The 27,572-nt window shown below is 45.2% G+C and overlaps 1 protein-coding gene across 2 annotated transcripts; it reads left to right on the forward strand.

The window, feature by feature from the left end:
* Positions 1–35: 35 nt before the first annotated feature.
* NAA25 (N-alpha-acetyltransferase 25, NatB auxiliary subunit) lies at positions 36–26,990 on the forward strand. Of its 2 annotated transcripts, XR_010030129.1 has the most exons (25): positions 36–108; positions 2,728–2,813; positions 3,754–3,892; positions 5,516–5,634; positions 7,183–7,257; positions 8,093–8,200; positions 8,596–8,674; positions 9,107–9,218; positions 10,027–10,116; positions 11,091–11,260; positions 11,993–12,105; positions 14,538–14,745; positions 15,234–15,320; positions 16,219–16,399; positions 16,919–17,018; positions 20,413–20,564; positions 21,075–21,200; positions 21,447–21,690; positions 21,867–21,990; positions 22,373–22,438; positions 22,844–22,941; positions 23,163–23,273; positions 23,674–23,820; positions 23,951–25,489; positions 26,457–26,990. XR_010030129.1 is itself a non-coding variant. In XM_063172961.1 (24 exons), exons 1-24 carry the CDS (start codon positions 51–53, stop codon positions 24,071–24,073), a joined length of 2,916 nt encoding a protein of 971 aa, XP_063029031.1. In that variant the 5' UTR covers positions 36–50; the 3' UTR covers positions 24,074–26,990. The 2 variants fall into 2 exon arrangements, 1 of the variants encoding a protein (XP_063029031.1); XM_063172961.1 differs by having other exon boundaries at positions 23,951–26,990.
* The last annotated feature ends 582 nt before the right edge of the window (positions 26,991–27,572 follow it).

Genomic DNA, 27,572 nt, shown 5'->3' on the forward strand with positions numbered 1-27,572 from the left:
CCGTTGCCCGCCCCCGGCCGCGGCTGCGCGCTGCGTTCTGCGCTCTCATCATGGCGGCGCGGGGCCATGTGCAGGACCCCAACGACCGCCGCCTGCGGCCCATCTACGGTACGGACCCGCCGCGCCCCCGCCGCGGCCCCGCCGCCGCCGCCGCCCCGCCGGGCCCCCCCCCCGGCCCTCCCGCGCTCCCGGCCCCGCGGGGGCTGCGCGGCTGCGGCGCCCGCCCGGCCGGGCCGGGGTCCCGCGGCGCCCCGGGGCTGCCCCTCGGCCCGGGGGGAGCGGCGCCGCAGCCGAGCTGACCCCGGCCGGAGCTTTCTGCGCTGCCGCGGAGGAGCCGGGAGTGGATCAATCCCCGGAGGAGCAGGCGCGGATGCCCCGGAGTTGTGTTGGATGTTGTGGCACGGAGCGGTGACGCTGCTGGGGGATTGATTGGGAGGCAGAGAGCGGTGGAAGGGGACGGTGTCGTTGGGAGGTGTCCGGTGTTGTTGTGTCCCCGGGTATTTCCGAGGGTGTTCTGCGCTCTTGGGGTTGCTTCGGAGGTTGTAGGCAAAGCTCGGCTCTATGCAAATATGGAGAAATAAAAGGAAAACACTTCCCCGGGCTACGGTGGCGTTTCGTCCGTAAAACTGAAGATTTGATGGAGATTGGGAAAACGTTGTTAACTTTTTTAGCAGGGATGAAAACCTCTCCCTGGAGACGCGGAGAGCTGCCCTGGTTTGGGCTGGGCGTGCTTGGGATGTGCTTTGCTGGGCAGAGGATGGTGCAGTACAGGCTGAGCCCGTGGTGGGTTCCAGGAAAAGGGAGGGAGATGGTTTTGTTCGATCAGAAGTGTTCAAGTTCTGTGCAGTTTGTCTTTATGTAACGATTTTAAGGGTTTTTTCCTTAGTTTTCTATCCGTGCTGTGATTGGCAGTTTCATTGATGTGCAGTTATTTTTGTCACAACCTGTGTGAGAAACGGTGCTAACAGAAAAAATCTGGGTAAATTCAGCCGATGTGGAAGCACATGATGTTGAGCATCTCGCTTTGTTCATTTCGGAGAGACCTTTGCAATTCCTTTCTGCTCGTTTGGAAAGGATTCTCTGCAGTGCAAGGTTTGATCTCAGGCTGTGGTGCTGCAGGACCCGAAATAAATAAAGTGTGTGGTGAGCACACACAACTTCCCCACCTCAGCAGCTGGGGTGAGGTCCAAGGTCTGCTCTGGGTTCCAAGGTGTGCCTGGGTTTGTGCTGTGATTCCTCGACAGCTGTGGTTATCTTTGATCTTGACCTGTTCTCCCTTCACCTGAAGGTTCAGGTGTTTCATTTCCAGCCTTTGAACGTCCCCACCTATGAGCTAGCACAGGCTGAAGTTTATTTTCATTTTGCTTCATTTCCTTTGGAAGCTGCTTTGACTTCCAACAACCTGGCTGGTTAGGAAAATGCAATCTCTTCATTCTGCTGGATTTTAGGGAGGTTTGAGGGTTATTTGGTTTACTTTGGAACACCCAGAGCTGAGATGTTCTTGGCACAGCTGTTAATCCCAGTCAGGCAGCTCAGCCTGGGGGATAATTTGTGTGTCACTAAACTGGGTGACAGAGCCTTAAAGCAAGAAGCCTCTGATGCGCTGTTGAAACCTCTTCACTGAGAAATCCCCGAAGTTTTCATGTCAGGGGTGACCCAGAGGTTTTCCTAAGTTGAAATTTGTGGCTCCAAACTGGATTTCATGCCACAGTGTTTATTTTGGTGAGTGTGGAAGGGCTGCCTCGTGAGAGGTTTGCTGTGGCTGGGCTCAGGAGCCCAATTAACTCTGCTTTAAGTACACAGCATTTACCTGGCCAGGGGAGCAAATGTGGGAGCTGTTTGACAGAAATCTGTAAATCAGAATAGATGCACAGTTTGTGCTGAGGATTGCCAAGGATCAACCCTCAGTAGAAGAGTTCATTTGTAATGAGAATGAGAGGTTTGATGAGGAAAAGGTGTGTGGTGTGATTTCAGTTACCTGCAGGAGAGAGGCCAGAGCAGTGTGAGCAGCCCCTGGCACATGAGGGGCAGCACAGCTGGGTTTGCTGAGGGAGGAGGGATTTTTGAGGGAAGGGGAGCACGTAGGGGTCGTGTCCTGATCTAAAACTGCTTGTTTGTCATTGTGTAATAATCTGAAAATTGTAATTCTGAGCTAAAAAAGGAGAAAATGGTATGGGGATAGTGGGATATCCCCCTAGGAAATATTGATGCTCCACAGTTGTGCCTTCAAAACCAGTCTGGGGGAAGGTTGGTGGCACTCCAGGGGGACAGGTTTGCTCAGCCTGAGGTATGGATGCTGTGGACAAGTATTTCCCACTTTGCTGAAGTGTATGTGTTTGGTTTCCAACCTCCTGCCTGTTAAAAGTCATTGAAAGTCTCCCAAAGACACACCAAATTAATTTCTACTTTCCCTGCTAAAGCACTGGAGCTGCAGTGCCAGCAAAGAGCTGTTTCTGCAGAATCCTCTCTATTGTGGCTCTCTTTTGTTGCTGTAATGATCTGTGTGGAGTAATTACAAAAGCTTGTTTGTTTGAGTGACTAAAACCAGTACAACGAGATGAATCCTTCATCCCTGAAATGACACTTTCCTGAATGTTTGGCTTAGGAGGAGCTGCACAGGGAAAATGTGGTTTGTTCTCAGCAGATGCTCCATGGTGAAATTGGAGGTGGCTTTCCTGAGTGGCCTTGGCGTTGTGGTGTGATTCTGTGTGTGCTCTTCCTCTGCAGATTATCTCGATAATGGCAATAATAAAATGGCAATCCAGCAAGCAGATAAACTGCTCAAAAAGCACAAGGACCTTCACTGTGCCAAGGTGAGTGGGGCTGGGGGGCACTGAGCTCATTCTGCCTGAGTCTCAGGGTGTTCCACTGTCCCTTTTCCCACAGTGATTCCTGAGCCCTCTGGAATGTCTCTGTTCCAGCCCACCTGTGTCTTGTTTGCCTGAAAATGGCCTGGTAGGGACTGGAGTGTTGGTTCCACCTGGGCTGGTTGTCAGCACCACTCCGGGTGACCTGGGCTTTAAAAATGCCTCCTGGAGCCCTGGGGTTGGGATCAGAACATCTCCTTGGGAGGAAATGGCTGAGGAGAACGTTCCAAGGTGAGCAGGTGTCCCAGAGGAGCTGTGGATGCTCCTGGAGTTGTTCCAGGCCAGTTTGGAGCATCTTGGCCCATAGAAATGTCCCTGCCCATGGCACGGTGTGGAGCTGGGTGATTTTAAGGTCCCTTCCAACCCAAAGCACTCCAGGATTCCAGGATTTTGCACCATTTGCTCCTTTGCTTGTTCACCACCTTCCCTACTGGGGGAAAGGCTTCTGTTCCTCCCTTTCCTGAATGTGTGACTCTCTTTCTGCTTCTCTCATTTCCCTGGGGGTTCCCCTCTGCACTTCACTCCACTTCTACATTTTGAAAGCTTCCCAAGCTGCAGAGAGTGGCATTGACCTGAATCTCATTTATGTCACTTCTCTCTGGCCAGTTTAGAAAGAAAACTAAGGAAAATTGCCACTTTGCAGCCTCCAGGTAGAGAAAACCATGTGGTGATGCCTCAGGGCAACCTCAACATTTATTAAGAAGTCAGATCCCCTCTTTGATGCTGTTGCATTTGAGGGTTTTCCTCTGCAGCCACATGGATTAAAAACTGAATCAATCCTGGTGTTCTGCAGAGGGAATGAGGTGGTTGGGCTGTTCCCAGCGGGACTGAGAGGGTTTCCAAATGCAAACTGTGTCTGTGAGAGCTGCCTGTGTTGTGCCCACAGGTGCTGAAGGCCATTGGCTTGCAGAGGACTGGCAAGCAGGATGAAGCCTATGCCCTGGCACAAGAGGTGGCAGCACTTGAACCCACAGATGACAATTCCTTGCAAGCACTGACCATTCTGTACCGGGAAATGCACAGACGTGAGTTTGCTCCTCTCCCAGAAATCTCTTTGTGTTCATCTTCCTGAGGGTTTGTGCCCCAGTTTGGTGGGAAATGTGTAAAATCCAGGATCTGTGTATGTGAGAGACTGTTAAGAGGCTCAGAATTGAAGTGATGCCTGTTGTAATGCCTGTAAGGCTGGAGTGATGTTCATAAAGCAAAAAAATCTTCATTTGAACTTATTATGAACACAATTGTGTGGCAGGTCCTAAATGAACCATGTTGATAATGATCCAGCAGCCTGGGAGTTCACTTTTGTCAGTAAAACTACTGGAATTTCTTACCAGTAGAGTGACAGAGATTGCAAATCCCACAGGCTGTGATGAAAGGCCTCAGGAAAGTGGTGAAAAACAGGAGGGAAATCCTAAAATCCTGACCTCCCAGTTTGGCCACATCAGCTTTGCCAGGTTCCTCGCAGTGATTTGTATTTTCAAAATCCTGAATCATCAGTGTTGGAGGGATGGAAGAAAGTTTCCTGTGCTTTTCTGGAAGATGCCAGCCCTCCTGTCCTGCCTTTCTGCAGCTTGAACAGTTTGCTGCTGTTTCTGGCAGCTTCTTGGGGAGTGTGCAGTGGTGGTACCAGTGTTTATTGTGGAGTTTGGTGGGTGGTACCACCAGATTTATTGTTGAGCTGCTGGAGAAATGATCCAGGGGTCAAACAGCTTCAGAAAAAGGTGTTTGCATCAGTCTGCAGAAGAGAGTTGGTTATGTTCCCCCAGTTGATTTCTTTGTGTGTGTTTGTGAAGTTAAAGCATCATTTGTTGAGTAATACCAACATTTTTGTGTATTTTTGACTTCAGTATAAACCCCTGTGAATGACAAGAGCCTCTCTGTGATTATTAACAATTTCCATTAAACTGAGCTTTGTAACTTTCAGCTCTGTAGCTCAGGAACTGGTGGGTGTGAGGCACTTCCACTTTTGGTCCTGCAAGAAAATTGTGATTAGATGTTTTCTATATTTGTGTCAGGGATGTCTAAACTGTGTGAAAGACAAATTACATTTGTTTTTCTGTTCCTACTCTGAGCTACAATTGTTTGTGTAAGAAAAAAGAATATGGAAGGATGAAAGTGTAAGAAAGTTTTGCATGTTGTACTATCAGAAGTGTTTTATCATGATACACCTGTTATTAGAAAGTTTAGTGTGAAACAATTGTTTAGAGTTCTGATATAGGCAATTGGGAAACAGCAGGATATGATTAATATGAGTAAATCTGTGATAAGAATAATTAATTTGCTTTTAGGCTCTGGAAGTGTTTGTTTTGATACATGATTCACATAGAGCAGTTGTTCTGCCAGCAGGAGAAACTTTCATTCAGATTGATGCTCAAAAATAAAGAAAAACCTACTTTAAAAGTAGACCTAAAATTCTCATGAGCAGTTCAGTTGCTGCTGTTGAACTCTATTTTGATTTGAGTCTATTTTGAGGTTTATTTAGAGTTTTATAAGCACTTTCCTGATGTTTGCAATGCCTGGGGGACAGAGCAACATTTTGGGGCTGTTAAATGTAATTAATTGCTGTTTAGGGCATCCCTGGTGCTCTTTAGGGAGCTGTGCTTTAAAATATTCCTAAGCTGGTCTTAACTCCAGATCTGCTTTTGGTTTAGCTGAGCTGGTGACAAAACTTTATGAGGCAGCTGTGAAGAAGGTGCCCAACAGTGAAGAGTATCACTCCCACCTCTTCATGGCCTATGCCAGGGTTGGAGAGTACAAGAAAATGCAACAGGTATGACCAAAAATTTGTGTTCTGGCTGGTTTAAAGTGTGTTTTTCTCTGTCTTTTACTCTCATTTATGTGTTATGAGTAATCTTCCACAAAAGCTGAGCTGGGTTAATGCAGAAGTTAAACTCTTGGTTGGCTTTTACAGAGAGGTTTGAATGTCAGTTTTTGGAGGTGGATTGTCTGAGACAAAAGATTTGTGACCTTAAAGCTGTGTCTTTTACTGATCTGTGGTTTTGTAGTTGCAGTACAAAATAAAGGAATTCTGGAATAGGCACATCTATGATGAGCTTCTGATCCTTGTTTTCACATTTAACTCTGGCCTCAGTTCTCTGTTAACTTTAGGAAGATAAATCCTCCCCATGCTCTTTCTGAGTATCTAAAACACAACTTGTATTGATGGCATTCAGTGAAGAAAAACTAAAAAGCACCTGAAATATCCCCTGTCAGTTGGCAGCACAGAGTCACACTGCTGGTTTTGTTTTCATCCCTTCCAAATTTACAGAATGTCTGTAAATGGAAGATGATTTTCAAGGCCTGTGTGCTCACTCTTCTGTGTAAAAAAAAAAGGCACAGAGAGCCAAGAAATAAGTGCTAAATTCCCTCTTGTTCCTGCTGTGGCAGGTTTGGCCTAAATAGCTAAAAAGGAGTTATGGTGTACCTGAAATGAGAAACCTCATGACACAAACCAAACTTTAGATGTGATAGATCACAATCATGAGTGGAGAAAATGCCACAGATAACAATAATTAACATTTATGTGACCTTTTGTATGTCTGGAGTGACATAAAAATGTGGAGCTCATTAAATTACTTTCAGTGTCAATTGAATCAAATCATCATTATCAGTGTCACATTGTCAGAGTGGGATGTTGGCCTGTGCTTTTGGATTTAGGGATGTGAGTGAAGAGTGTGTGGATGGTGACTGATTGGGAATGAAAATCAGCCCCAGTGTCCTATGCTCTGAGGTATTCTAGCTGAACACCCTGGAAAATGCCAACTGCAGTCAGGGAATTGTAGAGAGAGAATATTGTGTGTAGTTTCTTGAAATTACAGATTTTCTAGGGGTAAAAGTCTTGTCCTGTTACATACAGGTTGTGAGGGAAATGTGGGAATAGCTGTTAGGGAAAATCATTCATTCTTTGGCTCTGCTTTGATTCAACCAAATTATCTGCTCCAGTTTCGCTCCCCCTGCTTTGCACGTGGAAGTGACCCCAAATTTGGGAGTGTCAGTGGTGAGAAGTGAGAGTTGAAGGGCAGTTCCTGGGTTTGCTGTGTCCTGCAGCACTGCAGAAATCCCCTCATTCCCAAAGAACAAATCTGCTTCCTCCTGGAGTTCCCAGTTCAAGCTGGCAGCTGTGTGGGCAGTCAGTGCTGGCTGCTGTTCCTGTCAGACCTCCACAGAGTCCTTGGAAACATTTCCACCCTCTGTTTTTCCTCAGGAGTGGGGAAAAATCCTCCATGTGCAAATCCCCTCCCCTCACTGCTGCCCATCACGAGATCTGAGCAATGAATCCATTTCAGGGATGATGGAATTTGTGTTTTCTGTTTTTCAGGCTGGAATGGCACTTTATAAGATTGTTCCCAAAAATCCATATTATTTTTGGTCTGTGATGAGCCTGATCATGCAGGTGTGTGCAGTATTGGGTTTGGCTGGGTTTTGGGGTTTTTTTTCATGACTGCAGTGCTGGTGCAGAAATGTTCTGAGGGAAAACATGATGATTTTGGGTAAAATGTGTGTTTGAGCTGTTTCTTTGTGATGCTGAGAGAAAGACTGAGCCCTCCTTAAGTAGCATTATTGTTGTGGTCCAAAATAAACTCTGAGGTGTTTTTATAGTCCAATTTAACTCTTGCCTTACCACCTTTATACAATTGAATTATTCTCTCACCTGCACTGATATCCACCTGTCCTTTTGGCAGAGATAATGAATAAATCCTCAGCTATCTGCAGTTTCTCAGTCAGAATTGTTCCTCTTTATGAGGTTATAAAAGCTGTTGGAGGGAATAAATGAGAGCTCTGGAATTAGCAGCAACTCTGCAGGAACAGGCGCAGATCAGCTGTGCTGCTGCTGGTTGAGGCAGCACATTTGGGCACTAAAATTCAGACGTAAAATCAAACAAAAAAAAAAAAGCTTGGAGGGTTTTAATCACATCCTCTAAAATCCTGTGCTGTGTAAAACACAAAAATGTTCTGGCTCCATGTTTTTACCACGAGGTTTGTGTGCTCAGACATGCAGGGCTCTGGTGGATCAGATCAAAAATGAGCTTTTTCTTTGCAGCAGTTTTATTGCTGCCTTTTCCCAGAGCAGTGGCACTCTCAGGTCACAGATGGCAGCTCCAAACAGGTGGCTGGGGAGGATTGGAACACCTGGGTTGGGTTTTTTTCCTCTTTTAAAGTGAAAAGAGCAGTGGGTGGGACATCACAGAAAGCTGTTGAGCTGTTACGATAATCCCTCTCTTCCTCAGTCTATCTCAGCACAGGATGAAAACCTCTCCAAGACAATGTTTCTGCCACTTGCTGAGAGAATGGTGGAAAAAATGGTGAAAGAGGACAAGATTGAAGCTGAGGCTGAAGTAAGGCTTGGTTTGAGCTTTGTTGAGACAAGGAATGCATTGTTAAGGGAACTTGATTACCTTAAAAAACTTAAAATAATCAGGAGTGTTTTGGAATTAAATGTGAATGTAGGGGACAGAAGGAAAACCAAAAGCTGGGGGTTAGGAGGGCCTCAGAACCTTGTGGCTGAGACAATTTTTGGTGTTTGATTTGACTGATGAGGTGCTTTGCTCTCTGGGAGGCCCCAGGAAAAACCTGAGGACTAAGAATGGAAAAAGAGACCTAAATCTGAATCTTGCACCCTTTGGGATACTAAAGATAGCTTTGCAGGCCTGGTATCCCCTATTTTCTCTTTTGGCACACCTGGGTATGTTCTTCCTGGCAAATTTCATTGCAGTTTAATCTTTCTTTTAAGGTGGAACTGTACTACATGATCCTGGAACGTTTGGAGAAGTACAAGGAAGCTTTAGATGTTGTGAGGGGAAAACTTGGAGGTAATTTATTCTTTAATAAATCAGAGTTGTGTGGAGAATACAGCAGTTCCCCTTTGCTTCAGACTTGCAAAAACAAAATAATTTTAGGAAGCCTGACTTAGCACCAGTTTTATCCTCAGTGTAAACTCTGGAGGTGTTGGTGCAACCTGGTTTTGCCAAATTTGTTTATGGTTTTAAACACTGCACAGGCTGAGCTTTGCAGTGGTAAATTTGGATTGTGTTCTTGGTTGTAGCTGCCATCTTCAAAACTGAAAAGTCTTCAATATCTGCGTTTTAGAGGAGTTTACCTGAAAATTAAAATGCGATTGTGGAGGTTTCCATGGGAAATCTTTCTGAGGGCTGCTGCTGTGTTAGACCTGGAGGCTTGGTGCTGGGCTGGAATAAGGGGGTTTGGGCAGGGCTGAGCTGAGTTTTCCCTGTTTTTTGGTGCAGAGAAGCTGACGAGTGAGCTGCAGAGCCGGGAGAACAAGTGCATGGCCATGTACAAGAAGCTGCAGCGGTGGCCCGAGTGCAACGCGCTGGCCAGGAGGCTGCTGCTCAAAAAGTGAGAGAGGATTCCTGCAGTCCTGTAAAACACATGGAACAAAAAGCCTCACTTGTTTGGGAATGGCCTTGTTTTCGTGGCTTTTGTGGGTAAAATAGGAGAATATTGGGAAGCTTTTCCAAAGATTGCACTCTGAAGTCAGGGAGAGTCAGAGTCAGGACTGGAGTTGCTGCTTTTTATAAGCAGAATGTAGCAACACATTAATGCAATAAAAGGTGGTTTACCTCCTTATGTCTAAATTCTTGATTGCCTAGCTCTGACTTTGCAGTTCTCATCCTGTCCATGATTTACATTAAATTTTCTTCGTGTGAATTTCTCCCATTTGGCCAGACTTCATAGTGGGAAATGTGTTTAATGCTTGGAGCAGATGCATCAGCAGACAGAACATTCCAGCGTGATCAAATCTGTCTCAGAACTGTCAGGAGAGATGTGGGGTTTGCTTTTGAATTTAGCTGTGCTCTCATCTTAGATATAAGTTAAATGCAGAACAGAAACTTCTGCCTTCACGTTTTGTGGGGATGTTGCTGAGCTCTGACTGGAATGTGAATTTTAGGAGGAGAGTTCATAGCTTGCCTCACTTCTGAGTTGAAATGGTTTTGCTTAATATTTTTCCAGAAATTCAGGATGATGGTGTTCCTAAGATGTGAGACCTTTTCTAGGGGAAACAATTTTATGATTATAATTGGGTTTTTTCTCTAATATGATTATGTGTTATTCCTTAACCCAGCTTTGGCAAGAAATGTAGCTTTAGCTGTTAATTCTTTAGGCAATTCCCTAAATTTTGTCCTGTGCCTGATTTTTGTTTCAGCTCAGATGATTGGCAGTTTTATATAACTTACTTTGATTCAGTGTTTCAACTCATTGATGAATCCTGGACGCCTCCAGCAGAGGAAGAGCAGTAAGTTGAGAATTTTGCTGTGGATTTGTTTTCCCTTTTTGCTACAGCAAATTGCTTGGGTTCATTTATTCTATATTAGAGTGACTTCTTGATGTCAGAGCCCAAATGGTGGATTTTCCCTGCTTTGTATTGTGTCTTTTCCCTGCTTTTATCTGGAGGCTGGGAATGGTTTATGGGAGTAGTTTGTGCATCATAGAACTCTTCCAAGCTCCTGTTTTCTGTATGACTGAGTTGCAGAATCCATCATTTCCCCATCTGGGAGCGTGCTGAGCGTGTGTTATCAGTGGGACCTCCCTTTGTGCTTTAGCAAATTGCTTGGGTTCATTTATTCAATATTGGAGTGACTTCTTGATGTCAGAGCCCAAATGATGGATTTTCCCTGCTTTGTGTTGTGTCTTTTCCCTGTTTTTATCTGGAGGCTGGGAATGGTTTATGGAATTAGTTTGTACATCACAGAGCTCTTCCAGCTCATGTTTTCTGTGGTGACCTGTCACCGTGTTCACAGGGTTCCCAGGAAGAGGGAGGAGATGAGGATCTGACTCCATGTTTCAGAAGGCTTGATTTATTATTTTATGATATATATCACATTAAAACTATACTAAAAGAATAGAAGAAAGGATTTCATCAGAAGGCTGGCTAAGAATAGAAAAAGAAAGAATGAATAACAAAGGTTTGTGTGTCGGACAGAGTCTGAGCCAGCTGACTGTGATTGGCCATTAATTAGAAGCAACCACATGAGACCAATTACAGATGCACCTGTTACATTCCACAGCAGCAGATAATTATTATTTACATTTTGTTCCTGAGGCCTCTCAGCTTCTCAGGAGGAAAAATCCTAAGGAAAGGATTTTCCATAAAAGATGTCAGTGACAGTGACCGAGTTGCAGGATCCATCATTTCCCCGTCTGGGAGCGTGCTGAGCGTGTGTTATCAGTGGGACCTCTCCAAGAACCCTTTTGTCTGTGTGTTTGCAGCTCTCTGGAGGGGGAGGTGCACTGCTCCATCGAGCAGGCTGTGAATTTCATCGAGGAGAGGATCTCAGAGGAGTCCAAGAGCTCGCGGCCGCTGCGGGGACCGTACTTGGCCAAGCTGGAGCTGATCAGGCGCCTGCGGCACCGCGGCTGCAATGATGAGTACAAGCTGGGTAAGAGCCCTCCTGGGGCTGGAATTCATCTCTGCACAGGGCACAAACTTGCTCCTAAATCACTGAGTTAAATGCAGGTTTCATCAGGAAAAGATAACCTGTTGTTGCGTATGTAAAGAATTTGAAAAGCATTGGAAGGTGAACTTTGAAGAGTGGAATGGATTTTCAGATGACTTGGAAAAGCCAGCAGGGAGGTTTTCAAAAAGACCTCAGGGATTTAGGAGCATCCAGTCACTCACACTGTATTCCTAGTGGAAAGTCTTGCTGGTAGTGCTGGAATCTCTGGGTGGGTTTTGATTTAAGTTTTTATGGCAACAAAGCCAGGTTTTGCTTTTTAAAAACCTGCATCACAAAATGGCATTTAGGGAATCAATGAAAGGCAGTGTGATTAGAGCAACATCTGTGCTATTTCCTGATTCCTTTTGTTTTTCCATCCCAAAAGAAGCCACGGTGAGATGAGTGGAGGCTGCGTGTGCCTGCCTGGGTTGCTGAGCTCTTATCTGCTAAAGGAGCTTGAATGAAGCTCTTGGGCTTTTTTTAATGTGTCCTTGGTTACCAGAGACATTGAGGCTCTGTTAGAATCTGCACTAGAGCAGCTCTCTGCTTTCTAAATCACTGTAATCTTGAAGGGAGGGAAAAGAAGAAAGAATGAACAAAGATTTCTCATAGTGATTTTACAGATTTCACTTCTACTGGAGGCTGTTGAAAAGGTGACCTGGCCTTTTTCCCTAGGTGATCCAGAAGAACTAATGTTCCAGTACTTCAAAAAATTTGGGGACAAGCCCTGCTGTTTTACTGATCTCAAAGTGTTTGTGGATCTCCTCCCAGCCAGCCAGTACACAAAGGTAAGGAAATAACCAAGAAGTGGTGGCAGGAACTGCAGTGGTTGTTTGCACTCTGATCCCTTTATCTTAAAATACCTGTGGATCACATTAAAAGATTGGAAACATCAAATTTTTACTTTCTGCTTGAAATTCAGAGAACTCTTTGTGCTGTAGAAAATATCATGAACATCTGAACACTTGAGAAGTTTCATTCTGAGGATTTTTACTGGAGGTTTAAAGATAAGTTTGATCCTGCAGAGTCTCAGATCTGGTATTCCTTTGGCTTTTTTATTCCCATTTTTCAAGGTGTCAGGGTGCTTTGAGCTCCAGGTTTCTGTTAAAGGGAAGAAGCTGCCCCCTAATCCCATGCAGGGATGTCACAGATGCTTGGCTTGGCTCTGGCAGTGTCAAAGGGACACAATGACCCCAGTCCAGGGTCATGGAGGCATCTCTGGCAGTTTTTTCCAGAATCTCTTTCTGAAACAGCTCTCTGGAAAAGAGTTCCTCTGAAAAGCCCGTTTGTGCAGAGTCATGAGCAGCCTGGAGTGACTTCAGCAGCTGGGAATTCTGTCACTCACCCCAGTGTTTGTCTGAGCCTTTGTGTCCAGGGATCAGCACTGGGGAGGGCAGAGAATCCGGGATCAGCCAGAGCCTGGGGGTGAAATGTTGGTAAACAAAGTGGAGGTGACAAAGTTCTCTTGGTTTATTGAGGTATTTTTTGACTCCTGATTTTAGACTTCCCAGAGCCCCACTGCTGATGGGAGCAGTGGATCTGCCAGGGGTGGATGTTGCTGTTTTATGTTTAAAGTTGTGTTTTTAGCCCACTGGGCAAGAGGTGTGGCCAGTAGGATATTGAACTCCTAGTCCTGAAATGGTGATTCCATTGAAAGGGAACCCTGAAGTACTGAACAGGTTTCATCCCAACTTTCCAGGGAGCAAATTCAAAACCAGAAGTGGAAAAATTATATTTAATAACAGTTCAGATTTCAGTTTTGTCACAGTGCTTGTAATACCATGACTCTGACTTCAAAATTCTCTGTCTAGCCTTAAAACTGCTGCTGATTTTACTGAATATATTCTGGAATCTATATTGTGTCAAACTGATGTATTGGGTGGTGTTCTGGTTGTCCCTGAAGCAGCATCTGCAGCACTTTAGCTTGGTCAAGGACATGAGGAGCTGAGGTTTGACAGGAAAGTTCCACTTCAGTAGCTGAGATCATGATCTTGCTGGGCCACTGACATGTGAGATAGTCCAGAAATAATGGTCAGGACACCAACCTTGACTTGCTAGAGGTGTAAATTGGACAGTAGAGGCAATGGTGGGGTTGACCTTGCTCAGCTTGGCAGAGTTTCAGACTGAAAAGATCTGTCAACACAGCATTCATCAAATTCTTTGGGAAAACTGGAATTGGTGTGTGCTGTGCTTGCTGCTGCTGCTGAGCTTTTTGCCTCAGGCTTGCATTTGATGCAGTTCTTCTGTGTCAGTACCAAGTGTAGTCAAAGCAATTCATTGGCTTTAACTCAGGTTTCAGTCTGCAGACAATGTTGGGTTTTAGAGCAAGAAGCTGCTGCCCAGCCCTGTGTATTGTGAGGAGTCTTTTGTCTCCCATTAAAACCAAACAATGAGAAGCTGCTTTTCTTACAGCTTAATTGCAAAAAGGAGTCATTAATCAGAGTTGATCACCTCACTGAGAGCTGCACATTACTTCAGAACTGAGGGAAAATGTAACAGTGCAAAACCATCCTTGCCTGGAAGTGTGCTGTGAAGCCTGTCAGTAACTAATTATTTTAATTGCATCTCTTATTACCACGAGTGTTAACAGGTGCTTGAACTCCCTGGTGTATCAATGAATTGGAAACCTTCCTCTGATTTTTCTTCCCTCCATCTGTTTGATGAAACTTAATAAAACCTCAAGCAACTCAAAAGAAAATCTTGAAGGCTTTTCTTGAACCACGGATTCAGTGTGGCATCAACATGGATGTTCCCAACCTGACTTTTTTTTGTTTGATTGGAAGGAGGAAATGTTGCTTCCCCACCTTGTGGTGCAGCCCTGCAGCCTTTGCCACCTCTGTGGTGGTGTTTGCAGGGGTCCCAGGACAAGGGAAGAGATGAGAATGTTGATTCTGTGTTTTAGAAGGCTGATTTATTATTTTATGATATATATTATATTAAAAGAAAATTATATATTAAAACTATACTAAAAGAATAGAAGAAAGGATTTCATCAGAAGGCTAGCAAGGAATAGAAAGGAATGGGATGATAATAAAGTCTTGTGACTGACCAGAGTCTGAGACAGCTGGACTGTGACTGGCCATTAATTAAAAACAACCACATGAGACCAATCACAGATGCACCTGTTGCATTTTCCAGCAGCAGATAATGATTATTTACAGTTTGTTCCTGAAAAGATCCTGATGAAAGGATTGTTGACCCACGGGGGTTTCTCTTGCAGTTCATCCGGCAGCTGCTGGACGTGATCCCGCTGGCGGCGGCGGCCGAGAACGAGGTGGCTCTGCCAGGGGACATCAAGGCCCTGCAGCAGCACCTGTGTGTGGTGCAGCTCTCCAGGCTGCTGGGCATCTACCACGCCATGGAGAAGAAGCAGAAGCTGGCAGTGGTGCGGGAGCTGATGCTGAGATACCGCCACGGGTTGGAGTTTGGTGAGGAGAATCTGTAACGCTGATAAAACTTGGCGTTCTCCTTTCTGATTCTACCGTTCACCTTCCCTGAATTTTGGTTCCTTTCATTCTTTTTCTTTTCCACCACATATCTTAAAGATAAATGAAGCTTTTCTGGGTAGTTCAGATGGTCTGTGTGTACTTTGCAGGATTGCCTGTGCTTTTAAGCAAAGCCAGGTTTTCTCATTGAAGCGCATAGGACACATTTGTGGGCAGGAGTTATTAATTTGTAAGTCTTGCAGCTGTGGGAGTCAGTTCTGCTTCCAGCAGATGTCAATGTTTGAGGTGCCCCAAAGGCCACTCAGTGATGTGTGAAGTTGTTTGGATTTTAAGACAATTCTGATGTTATAAATTAAAATGTGCTCTCTGATCGTGGTGCCACTCAGTAACCCTGACTGTGAGATCAGCTGGCTGCAATTAGTAATTAGTTTTAGTAATTCAAGAGTAACTGGGTTTTTTTCTCTTTTTAGGGAAATCTTGTTTGAAAACTGAATTGCAGTTTTCAGATTATTACTGCCTGCTTGCAGTTCACCTACTGCTTGATCTGTGGCTGGAAGGTATGTTCCCAAAATTGTGCCTTGCTCCTGTTCCCAAAGTTGTGCCTTGCTCCTGTTCCCAAAATCCAAAATTGTGCCTTGCTCCAGTATCTCTATGGGAGGCTGACAGGGAGTCCCTGTGACCAGTGGGTGCCTGGCAAGGATTGTTAGGCCTGGAGCTTTCTGGGTTGGGTTTTTTTTTTGCAATATGAGGTATTTCAGTAGTCCCTCTGATCAGCTGGTGTTTGCCCTGAATCTCACTGATGTCTATATACAAATTTAATTTTTCTGATTAATTCCTTTTTTCTCTCCCTTGGCACGAGTTATGCTGACAACTCCTTTCTGATACCAGAAGTGTTTTGAGAGCATTTCTTTCTCTTCCTGACATACTTTGTCTTTTGGATCCCTTGTTTCTAGACTTGCTGGGACCTGTTCCCTGAATTAAATTTGCCTGTACTCCACCCTTGCTCCTTGTGTTAGTCTCTTAATCCCACAGTGTCCAGTGCTGGGTGTCCACGTGTATATTCCTGCCCTTCTATCTGTTACACCCTTGTCTTTCCCAAGGAAGATTTAATCTTTAACCTGACTAAATCCATGGTCAGGTTTCTGGCAGGAATGTGGATGTTGGCTCTTTAATTCCTGGCTCTTTTCCAATGTGCAAGCTGGAATTCCCAAACAGCCCAGGATTCATCAGGAAAGGTCACTTTGCCTGCAGTGTGCTCTGTGCAGATGTGAGCTGGGTATTCCCTGGGAGGGATTATTCCCCCAGCATTCCCTCAGGGAGCAGCTGGATGCTGGAGCAGGTGTTCTTTGTGCACACTGCAGTCCCTGGCAGCGCCCTGAGCCTGGCGTAACGCGGGCAGAGGGAATTGTGCCAACTGTCCCTGCTCACACCTGCCTGTGCTGTGTCTGTCACCAGGTGAAGAGGCAGCTGTGTGGCAGTGCCTGACTCTCCTGGAGGAGGGGCTGTCTCACAGTCCCTCCAATGCTCAGTTTAAGCTGCTGCTCATCCGGATCTACTGCAGGCTCGGCGCCTTCGAGCCCGTCTCGGAGCTCTACTCCAGCCTGGACGCCAAGCACATCCAGCACGACACCATCGGGTGGGTGGTACATACTGAGAATAATCACTCCCTCCTGATCAACCCATCCTGGCAGCTGCAGCACCCTCTGCCACCCAGATTTCAGCACATTGTCACATTTTGGGTGCATTGTCACAGTTTTGGGTGCTGTTTTGGGGTTTTTGTGAGGCACGTCCACTGCATGCTCCCCCTTTCTCTAGGGTGTCTTCCCCCATGTGATTTTGAGCTGTGTTGGATTTTTTTAGAAGCAAATTGGTGAAATGGTTGGCTGGCTGCCAGTCAGAGCTTGGTGTTCCAGCTTGGAAAGCAAACACACCCTGGTGTGATTGAGGGTCTCTCAATGAGAGCAACTCTTACACCCTTAACGTGAAAAAAGAACTCCAAGCCCTCACATACTGCTTTTAAAAAATTGAGAATTCATTCCACTAAAAGCCTGAACTTGCCCATGAGTGCTGTTAATGCTGTTAAATGTCCAGCTGTCTCCTGTGCAGCTGCTTGCCAGGGCAGTGGCTGACGTTTGCCTCGTGCTGTTTGTTGCAGTTATCTCCTGACACGCTACGCCGGCTCGCTGGGCCACTACGCTGCTGCTTCCCAATCCTGCAACTTTGCACTCAGGTTTTTCCACTCCAACCAGAAAGATGTAAGTTGAAAGAAATCTCCTCCATGACCTTGTCACACAGCAAAGTGTCTTTGAGAAGCTTTAGGGCTTTAGAGAAGCCCTGTGCAAGGCTTGTGCAATTGCAGTGGTTGAAAGCACAACAAAGAGCAGTAGTAGGTGCAGCTTTGTGGTAAAGGTTGTCCCCAACCTGCATTTCTTACTACAAGGATTTGTGAGTTGCTGTTACATGAGGTTTTGCTTCAGCTTCCTTTCTGTTAAAGCCAGTTTTAATGCTCATAAAGCAGGTATGATTGCTTTTAAATTAATGCTTGTCATTTTATGCAATAAGTGAAGTGGAAATAAGTGCTGGTGTCATAAATTTGGCATTTTGGAAAGTGAGACAGCAGCCAGTGATGATGGGTCGGGATGGGGATGGCACATGATGAATCCTTTATGTTCCAATCACTGGAGCTGTGTGTTTTCAGTGGATGGGGAGGGGTGCACTTCATTTTAAGGGGACCTTCCCATTCTGAGGAGTGGGAAGAAATCCTGTGTGTTTGTATTTCACACTCTGGGTGGGCACTGTTGAGAGGTAGGTGAAAATTATTTTTGCTTCCTAAGAAACAAAGGTGCAATCCAGTTTTAAATCTGGCTAAGTTGGCTCCAGAGGCTCTGCAGTCACACACTTTGCTTTCCCACTATCCCAGCAATAGATAAAAATACAGAATTGTCTGTACTGAGCAGTAAAGGATCTCACACAGAAATCACTCAGAAGCAGCTGCTTGCTCTGTTGGCAGCCCAGTGGTTCCTGTGTACAGGATTCCCATTTCCCTGTGCTCAGTTCCTGTGAGCTGTGTCTGACACAGAGGTTTTCCTGAGGGATGCACATGGATTGTTCACTCTGCTCTGCATCCCTCACTTGCTCGTTTTTTTCCTACTTGCTAATAAGTTTTGGATTCCTGGGAGTGAAGCCCTGGATCCAGACATCTTTTTTTTACTGAGGTGTAAGTTTTCAGTCTTGTTTAAAAGTCATTTGGTGGATGTTAATGAAAAACATCCCTGGAACCAACTGTCTGAATGAAAGCCACGACTGCTGGGCGCCAGGTGGAAAAGTGAACTGAAAAAACTTCTGGATGTGATTCCTCTGCTTGGGAACAGTGTTGTAATGCATCAAGAAATCATCTTTCCATGGAAAACAATGAAGTAATTGAGGTGTGGTTCCCTTGGGAGCAGGTTATTCTCTGGAACTGAGTGATGGAGTGGATGTGGCAGAGAAGAGTTGGATGTCTCCAGTGGCTGTTGCCAGGAAAACACAACTCATGTTCCAGAAATCCCAAAAAGGTGTTGCCTTGCTGCTGCACCTTCAAATGCTGGGATTTCAAATGTTGGGATTTCAAGAGGCCAGCAGTGGTGCAGCAGGAGGACAGAATGCCTCATGTGGCAAGATGAGCATGGGACTCTGGAACCACTCACATCATACCTTGGAGATGGTGTTGCAGCCAAAGGACAATGAGATGATGTTGCTCCAGGTCTCCAAATCTCTCCTGCTCTGAACACTTGTCTCCTTAAGATCCTTTAGATGGGAAATGCCTCAAAAGCTGTTCAAGGAACCAGGAATTGCAGGAGGTGAAGGCTCAGTTCAGACTGCTGTTCCATGAGGATGATGGTGTTACAAGAGTGAGGATGAAGAAGAATTCCTTGCCATAAATCATGTCACAAGGTCAGGATCTGCTCCCTTTTCCTGTTCTGCTGTACTTCTGCTGGGGCTGCCCCTTTGTGCTCAGGGTGCTTGGAGCAGCTCTCACTCAAGCCCCACCATCACATCTGCAGTGTTAAAAGGCGTCTGTCCTTTAAAAGTTCCTTTTTTACAGATTTCTGCTGCTGCCTGCTCCTGCCTAGGTCGATGCTGAGATTAGCTGGAATGTCACAGCACAGAGCTGTGTGTGGGACTCTGCCTGGAGCAGGAAGTGTGGGATGTAAATGAAGTCTGGCATAAAAATAGAGCTCCTGAATCAGACTCCTTGCTTTGGATAAATCCATTCTCCTGACTTGCTGAACTTCCCAGCCTGACGTGAATCCTGTGTCAGAGCGATCCCATGAGTAACAGCCCTGTAGGCTGTGTGCAATCCTGCCACTATTCCTGCTCTGGGAGAGGATGCCAAGCACAGGGAGGAGAGAGAGAGAGAGAGAGAGAGAGAAGGCAACATTGCTATATTTGGCCAAAACTAAAAAGGCAACTTTATCCTCCTCAAGACAGTCCTCCTTCAGCTATGCAGAATCACCAGTAATCTCTCTAATTTTCTTGTGTCCATCCGTCTTTAATCTCTCCAGATACTGCAGGCAAACCTCACCAACCTGTCCTGGGGGATTTAAAACCCACGTGGATGCAGTTGAATTAGAGCCCATAGTCCCTGACAGTCACCTCTGCAAGGCTGTTGATCAGAGAGAGTACGTTGTTGAATTTCTTGGTTTGGAGGGGAAAAAAAGGAGTTTTAGATCTGTGAGTGTTTCCTTCTGATCTCCCAGAGCCTTCCAGTCAAGCTGAGCCTGTTAGGACCATATAGAATTCAGTTAAGCAGAAGCCTTTTTTGGTGCCTTTCATCTTCAGTGCAGTTCATGAGCTTCTTCAGAAGAAAATAGTTATTTGCCAGGATTTCTCAGTTATGGAGTAATTCTGATGTAAAAACTCAGCTATCACTCATGGCTGGGAGCAGAAACAGTTCACTCTCTGTCTACAGTTTACATTTTCATTAAAACACTGCTTGTCTGGAGTTCCTTTATCATAAAAATTTCTTTTTTTGGAGATTGCTTGGACTGAAGTGAAATATTGGTTGCCTGCCTTGTATTGCTGCATTTCATCAGAGAGAAAGCAAAATATCCCATGGACCCTGAGTTTCCTTTGGTGTTTGTGTTGTGCCATGTACATACTGTATGATACTGTATTTAAAACTCTAATAAAAAAGAGAAACAAAAGATGTGTGAGTAATTTTTTTTTTTTATCTATGTTGTGGTGATATGTGATGCTCAGTTTCAGAAAATCTGGGCTGTATTTCTTTTACCTGGAATTACTTCTCACAATGAAATGATGATTTAATTATTTGAATCATGCATCTGAAAGCAAAAGGAAGGGAAAAAAGCACCTCTTCCCTGTGAAGTATTTCTCATTGTGGTGACAACAATGTGATGTCTTGTGTTGGTTTGGTTGTTAAACCTCACTAGCCATGGAGCATCTGAGCATTCCCAATTTAAAGTAACAAAACTCCCTCGGTGACTTGGAGAAGCAGAAGCTCAAACTCCTCCCAGGGATTGAGGATTTTCCAGGTCCTGCACCTCTGAGCTGATAAACCCACAGAAATGCAGTTCCTTGGCAGTGACCTCGTTGGTTGTTGCTGATTTGGGAAGTCACTGAGGAGAGCTGGTGTGTGCTGTGTTGCAGACCTCAGAGTACATCATCCAAGCCTACAAGTACGGGGCGTTCGAGAAGATCCCGGAGTTCATCGCCTTCAGGAACCGCCTGAACTCCTCCCTTCACTTCGCGCAGGTTCGCACCGAGCGGATGCTGCTGGACCTCTTACTTGAAGCAAACATGTGAGTACAGCTCCTGCCATGGCAAAACTGGGAAAGGGCCAGGAGGGCCTTGGGGAGTTGTACCTGCAGAAATCTCAGAGCTGCAGCTCTGCTCCTAAAGCTTCATTCGGATTTTAATTGTTTTGGGTTGGACCAAGGAGGTTTAAAAAAATTCCTTCGTGGGAAGGGTTGGCAGGTATTGGGATGGGCTGCCCAGGAAAGCAGTGGAAACATGCCTAGAAGTGTTCAGAAAACATGTGGGAAGGCACTGAGGCTGTGACTTAGTAGGGACCAGGTTGGTGATTGGACTTAGTGATCTTAAAGGACTTTTCAAACTTTGGGGATTCTGTGATTCTGATTTGCTGTCCCTTCACATCCTTGTCAGTGCCCTGTGTGTCACATTCCTGACAGAGGGAAGAGCTGAGCAGTGCACAGAACATGAGCTGTTAGTGAGCTCCTTTCCTTTGCAGTGATCAGATGTTTGATTTATTTATGAGAAATAATTTTAGTGCTGCTTGTTCTTACCTACAGATCAACCAGTTTAGAAGAAAGTATAAAGTCCATGAGTCTGAGCCCAGAGGAGGATGACATTCCATGGAAAGATCTGCGTGACAACAGAGACCTGACAGTCTTGTTTAGCTGGGATCCAAAAGACAGGTGAGTAGAAATATCCTCATCTCACACATAGCAAAGAAATTCCTTCCAGGGCAATTCCAATATTTCAGTGTTCCTTGGGCTGGCTGACTTAAGCACCGTCCACCACATCTGACAGTGCTGCTCTGTTAGATATTAATTTTTCTGCATTTCTGACCATTTGTTCTTCATCATACAGATCTGGGGAGGTTTTTGGGTAGGCTTTTGTGCCTGGAGCATTTGCCTGAAAGCTTTGGTGCCTTTCCCTAGGGACATTTCTGAGGAGCACCGGAAGCTCTCCCTGGAGGAGGAGACGCTGTGGTTGCGAATCCGCTCCTTAACGTTGAGGCTGGTGAGCGGGCTCCCAACCCTTGGTCACACCATCCAACCAAAGAACTCTGAAAAGACTGCAGAGAACGGTGTCTCATCCAAGATCGACACCATCCGAGCCCTGCTGCAGCAGCTGGAAGCGGCGGTGGATTCAGGGAAGAAGTTTCTAGAACAAAAAATCCAGGTACCAGCGAGGCGAAAGCTCTCCCCAAAGGTTGGCCGTGAATGCATCGTGCAGGCTGCAGAGTGCATTGAACTGCCCCTGGGTTTGTGTGTGTGACTGACTGGGAGATGTGCCAGGCCCTGGTGGGATGAGGAGAAGCTGCAACACCTTTATCTTTTTCTTTGCTTCTTGCCTAGTATCCTGTCCTTGGCCCTCCTCCTACCCGAATGGCTGGCTTCTTCAGCAATGGCAGCTGTCAGTGCCAGACTAGCTTGTTTTACCTTGTTAGTGATATTTATGAACTAGATACCAATGGCTTAGGTAAGTGTTTGGGGCAGGGGTTTGACCACATTGCTGTGGTGTGTGGTGGGAGGGAGCCACATGGCTCTGTTGAGTCTGAAAACTGCTGGGCGTTGGAGGATATGGACTCAAAACTGTTACTTGTGTGTTAATTTTCTGTCTGAAACTCAATTATCTTTTCATGTTTTATGTAAAAGAAGGCACTGGCCTATGTAAAGTCTTCATTAAGTCTTCATTTTTCTACAGTATATGGTGCTGTAATACTGGCTCCTCTTTGAATGCACTTACATTTACTTTTGAGTACTGACACTAAATTGCATTAAATGCCTCTTGAACTTCTAGAAGCAGAAAATAAGAGAAGCTGTAGCTTACCATTTTTAATTTCTTTTTTTTTTTTTTTCAGAAGATTCAGCAGAAATCCAGGAAAGAATAGGGAATAGTTTCAAGTCTTTGGTAGAACGCCTGACAGGTAAATGGTAACTCAAGAGCAGACCCTGAGGCAGAGCTGCCTGGCTGTCTGAGGATGGCTCTGGAGTGTCTGCAGGGCTGGGCTGTGGTGATGCATCTGCAGACCCTGTGGAAGCTTGAGAACAGGGCTGGGATTGCCCTTGGCTTGTGTGCTGAGGCTGCTGCATGCTCAGATCGTGCTGTGCCCTTCAGTGCATTTATCTCCCAGCCTGGGCAGCTGCTTCTCCTGGTGCTTGGGTCAGGGGGGCTCAGCAGGGCTGAGGAAATGTTGGTGATGAGCCAGGACTCAGAGGAGATGGAGAGGACTCAGTGGTCAGTGCTCTGACAGCTCTGGACACTCAGATAATGCACATTTAAAATTATCTCCTCCATCTTTCACTAAGCCTTTTGTCTTTTTTCTTTTCAGACTTGTTCAATAAATGTAAAGGTGATTTGATTGAAGTCAGAGATGGCACCTTGAAAACTCATCCAAACCTGTTAGAAAACTTAGTCTTCTTTGTTGAGGTAATTTTTTTTTCCCCCTTTGGAAACTAGAAATTTGGGAGTGCTGCAGGGTAGAAATGTTGGGACTGAAACACAGTGCAAGTTTGATCTCAGACAATCAAGAGAACTCATGAGGGATTTTGTTGCATATTTTAATCATGCTGGCTTTTACCAGGAACACTAAAATGAGTTGAAATCCTCCTCTAAAAGCACCTTAGAACACATTTTTACCTGTCTTCCAGACGATCTCCATTGCCCTGTGGGTATCAAGTTACTGTGACAGTGTCCTCCGACCTTTTAAATCCAACCTGCAAAAAAAGAAGAAGAAAAAAAAAGAGAGCAGTGTAGCAATGGTACAAACAGTGTTTCTTTCTCTCTCCCCCCACCCCTAATCACAGTTTATTTATTCTGAAAGAAAAATCAGGGTAGATAACATGAACTGGTGTTCATAAACTTGTGGAGGTTGATGTGGGTAATGGTTACTTGGGGCTAATTCTTGCTGTTTAAAATCAGTGCCATGTCATGTCTGTGACATCATGTGACAGTTTTTAATGAGAAATACAGTTTAGAGTGTCATTGACCTTCCTGCCTGGAATGTACCACAGTAAACTTGTCAGCTGGGAGTGTTTATCTGGGGAGCTAAATTATAGCTTAGCACTGGTGGGAAGAAGGAATTATATATTACAAAGTGAGTTATATAAAGTGGACATTAATGTGTGTTTATAAATTCAAGACCTGTATTTGTTTTTGTAGCCACCTGTATTTACCCATTTCCTGGATTATGTAACTGAACTCCAGACATTAACTTCCAATGTAATAGATCATATCAAAGGGCTTGAAATCATTCTGACTGCACTAAAACTTGAAGAGCTGTCCCTCAAGGACACTCTGCTTTTACAGGTAAGAGATTCCCTGTGCAAACACTGGTCCTCAGGAATTTCCTTCTGCTGTTTGAGATATTGGAGAAAGTTTAAAAGGGGGATTGAAACAGTTGCTGTGGAGTGAGTGATTTCTCTTTTGCACTTTGCAGGAAGAAAAAAAGTTTACAAAGACTGTGCAAGGGAAGGTCCAGAGCAGTTACCATCACTCAGTTCAGGAAATTGGAGAGCTGCTGAAAAAGAGACTTGATACCATTAAAAAACTAAAGATTTGAGCAGTGCATCCCTGACAGACTCCACAGGGGAGTGACACCAGAGTCCCAGACAGAAGCAACATCCACTCTACCATCACTTAAATCCAGAACTTCCTCATAATGCATGAAGGACTTAAAATCATGAAAGAATTTTTTTAGGTATTACAGATGTATTGAGCTGATTTAAATTATTGTACATAAAAGAAGCAGGGACCCTTCCTGGGGTTTGACCACTTTTTATACATGTTCATAAGCATATTGCAACAGGAGAAAAGTCACTTTCTTCCCTTTTGATCTCTAGAACCAACTGGAGATGGTCTTTAGAAGCAGCAATAGCAATCCAGTGTAAAGCATCTATCTCCAAGGATATTTTCATCACCATACAGTGTTCATAACTTTTGTATGGTCCTTGCCTTAGAAATGCAGGAATTGTAGATGTCCACGTTGAGCCACCTCTGATGAACTGATCTGGCTTGGAGCTGCCTGTTTTGTCTGCAAACCACCTGGTCCTGCTGCCAGAATTCCAAGTGTTGCTCCATCAGGGAGAGGTGAGGCCTCTGTGGTGGGCTGGGAATCATCCAGAGCTGGGGCAGGATCCTCCAGGGAGGAGGTGTCTGTGCACAGCTCGGGAAAACTGCAGATGTGATGAGGAGCAAACTGCAGAGAGAGAGAGAGATGGGAATGGGTGTTTCAGCAAAAAAAAACAAACACAAAAAGAGAGACCTTGTAAATAATGGCTGCAGTGAAGTGTGACACTGCGCTGGTATCATGTCAGTTTAATGTCAAACAGCAACGTCATGACTTTTAAAAAGTGTATTTAGATTACTGAAACTTTAAGACTTCAATATTTTAATAGAAATGGAATCCTATTGGCTTTGGTTTTAAGTTGGCAGAGGTAACTTTGCTTCCGCTGTGGTCTGAGGCTGAGCTCCTTTTTGTACCTGTCTGCTTGCTTGTTGCAGTTGAACTTTGATTATCCAAGCACTGGCCCATGGAGCTTTCTGTTAGAAAGTGTGACCATATCATCTGCTCCCACAGAATCTGCATTTCTGCTGGGTTTTTTTCATGTTCAAAGAGCAATGCAGCCTAAAATTGATAGGCAAAAAAAAAAAGTTCATGTACCTGCAATACAAGGGACAGGTCAGACCCAACAAATTCCTCATCTCCTGGTTTAGAGCCACAGGTATCCAAGTCTAGATTTAAAGTTTGAAGAGAGCTTGACTGCCTTTGTCATCTCCTCTGTTTTGTTAGTAATGCTAGAATGTTGATGAGAGTATTTTTTTAATAAATCCCCTGTATTAAAAAACAAAAAAAAGTCCCATAGCTGCTCTTGCTGGATTTAGTTTGGCTTTGCCCCATCCTGAAAGGGAAAGAAGAAGAATGTCTGCAGGTTGTCAAATTGCAAAGGATGTCCTGATGGTTGAATCACAGTGTCTGGTAAGTGCTCTGGGCTGGAGGAATACCAAAATGTGTTAAGTTTGTTTTATAGTAATACTTTTACTGAAAAAAAAAAAAAAAGAAAGAAAAGAAAAAAAAGAAACAGAACTGTCATGTTGTATAGAAATATCATTTTTGAAAGGAGGGTGTGCTCCTTGAATTAAAGCAAGGCTGGTGACTGGAGGTGATGCTGTCAGGGTGAGTGAAACCCCCCAGAGCTGGGCTGGGGCAGTTCAGAGCAGCCCTGAGCCAAACCAGGCCCTGCCCTTCCCAGTCAGGGCCACAGTGGCCCTGCTGCTGTCCCTGTCCTCTGATTCCCAAGGGCTTTGCACAAACACAGCAAAGGTGACACAGGGGACAGTCCCAGGGCTGGTCCAGGCTGGAGTTTCCTTCCACTGCTGCTACACCAGGTTGAACTCAGTCGAATCAATAAGCAATGGTGACAGTGTGAGTGAGGTTTAGGATTAAGAGAACCAAGCATTTAAAATCCTCCTGTGTGCCTGAAAGCAGAAGCTGGGTTAAAAAAAGGTTTCCTGCATCCCTTGAAAGCAGAACTGAAACTGGAGGGGATTGGTGTCATCTGAGGCAGGGGCTGGGACAGGGTGGAACCATGGCTCTGTCACTTCCAGCACAGGGAATTGTGATGTTCTCAGTGCCAGCTGCTGGGAATGACAGCCTTGGCAAACACAGGACTTTGGGGCTCCTCAGTGGTTTCTAAAAGCAGAGGCTGTCTCTTCCCAAGCTGTAGTTTCTCTAGGAGGAAACAGTGTACAAAAATGACTCCATACTCACTGACTGGGGGCTTGCTTGAGGGAGAGTTTCTCTCCCCCTATAAATTGTGTACAGTTAAATATATTATATATTTCTTATGAAAGAGCATTTCCCCTCCAGAATATGTCCCACACAGACCTGGTAAGAAATTCAAGCTATAACCCATTGCTGCTGTTCCCCTTTTTTCCACTCTTAGGATTTGTTTTTGTTGGTTTCGGATTTTCTTTGGGTGATGAATTGAAAAACATACCTAGAAGAAGCTACCAAGACTACTGTTTACAGACTGAAAAATTACTGCTTTTATACTACTGGGATCATGAGCCACGATCCTTTTACAGATTTCCTCAACTCCTCTTGGCTTCAAATCAGTGTCTGATGTAGATAAAGGTTGGAAATCTCCTACTCTGCTTTGTCTACACACAGGACAAACTGTACAATGCTTGTTTGTGTTGTCCATCATTTTTGTACTTTTTAACTGTTCAAAAATTGCATTTATATTTTGCAATCCTTGATAATCATGACTTTATTTTAACAGCTAGTAATCTTAGGGAAATTTTTTTGTTGTATTTGCAGCCTTATCTGAACTTTCTCTTCCTTGATTATTGTTAATTTATGACTGTAGGAGATATGTACGCCTCAGCCTTCTACGGACTTAAGTGACACAGCTGCAACTGAACTGCTTTAAACTGGATGGGTTTATAATTTATATAAAAGTCAGTTTCGTTACAAATCAGTATTGCTGCCTCATTTTTCTGCTTGGATGGTCTGGATGTGATCAAAGTGCTTGTCTGCACTTTGTAAGCTTCGTGGTGAAGCCAGATTATGCTGGTGCAGGACAAGCAGATCCTGCTAAAAGGAAGGATGGAGAAAGGGAAAATGCTCATTGTTTTCCAGCTGGGGATTAGGTGCAGAACGATGTCTGCTGGGGGAGGGAGCGTGGATGGAACAGTGCTTTTACTTGATGAGCTGTCAGCCTGTCGTTCTGCAGTGCTTGCTTGCTTTTCATCCAGTCTTTCCACGATAAGAACACGTTGTGTGCAAGTGCGGGCTGGCAGTGCGTGAAATCTCCCCTGGCAGCACAAAACCCTCTGTTTGAGCGGGCTGTGGCAGTGCTCACCTGCATCCACACGCGCACCCACCCCACGGCTCCTCTCCCTGCTACCCTTCCGCTGCCTTCAGCCGCTCTCCTGTCCTTATTTCCCCGGCACCAGCAGCGCTGCTGTCCCGGGGTGGGGGGCGTGGCGCTCCCGGGCCCGCGCGGTGTCGGAGCCCCCGCCCGCCCCCGAGCGCTGCCGCTCCCCCGGTGGCCCCG

This window comes from Melospiza melodia, chromosome 20, assembly GCF_035770615.1.
Source record: "Melospiza melodia melodia isolate bMelMel2 chromosome 20, bMelMel2.pri, whole genome shotgun sequence".
In the NCBI taxonomy this organism is placed as follows: Eukaryota; Metazoa; Chordata; class Aves; order Passeriformes; family Passerellidae; genus Melospiza; species Melospiza melodia.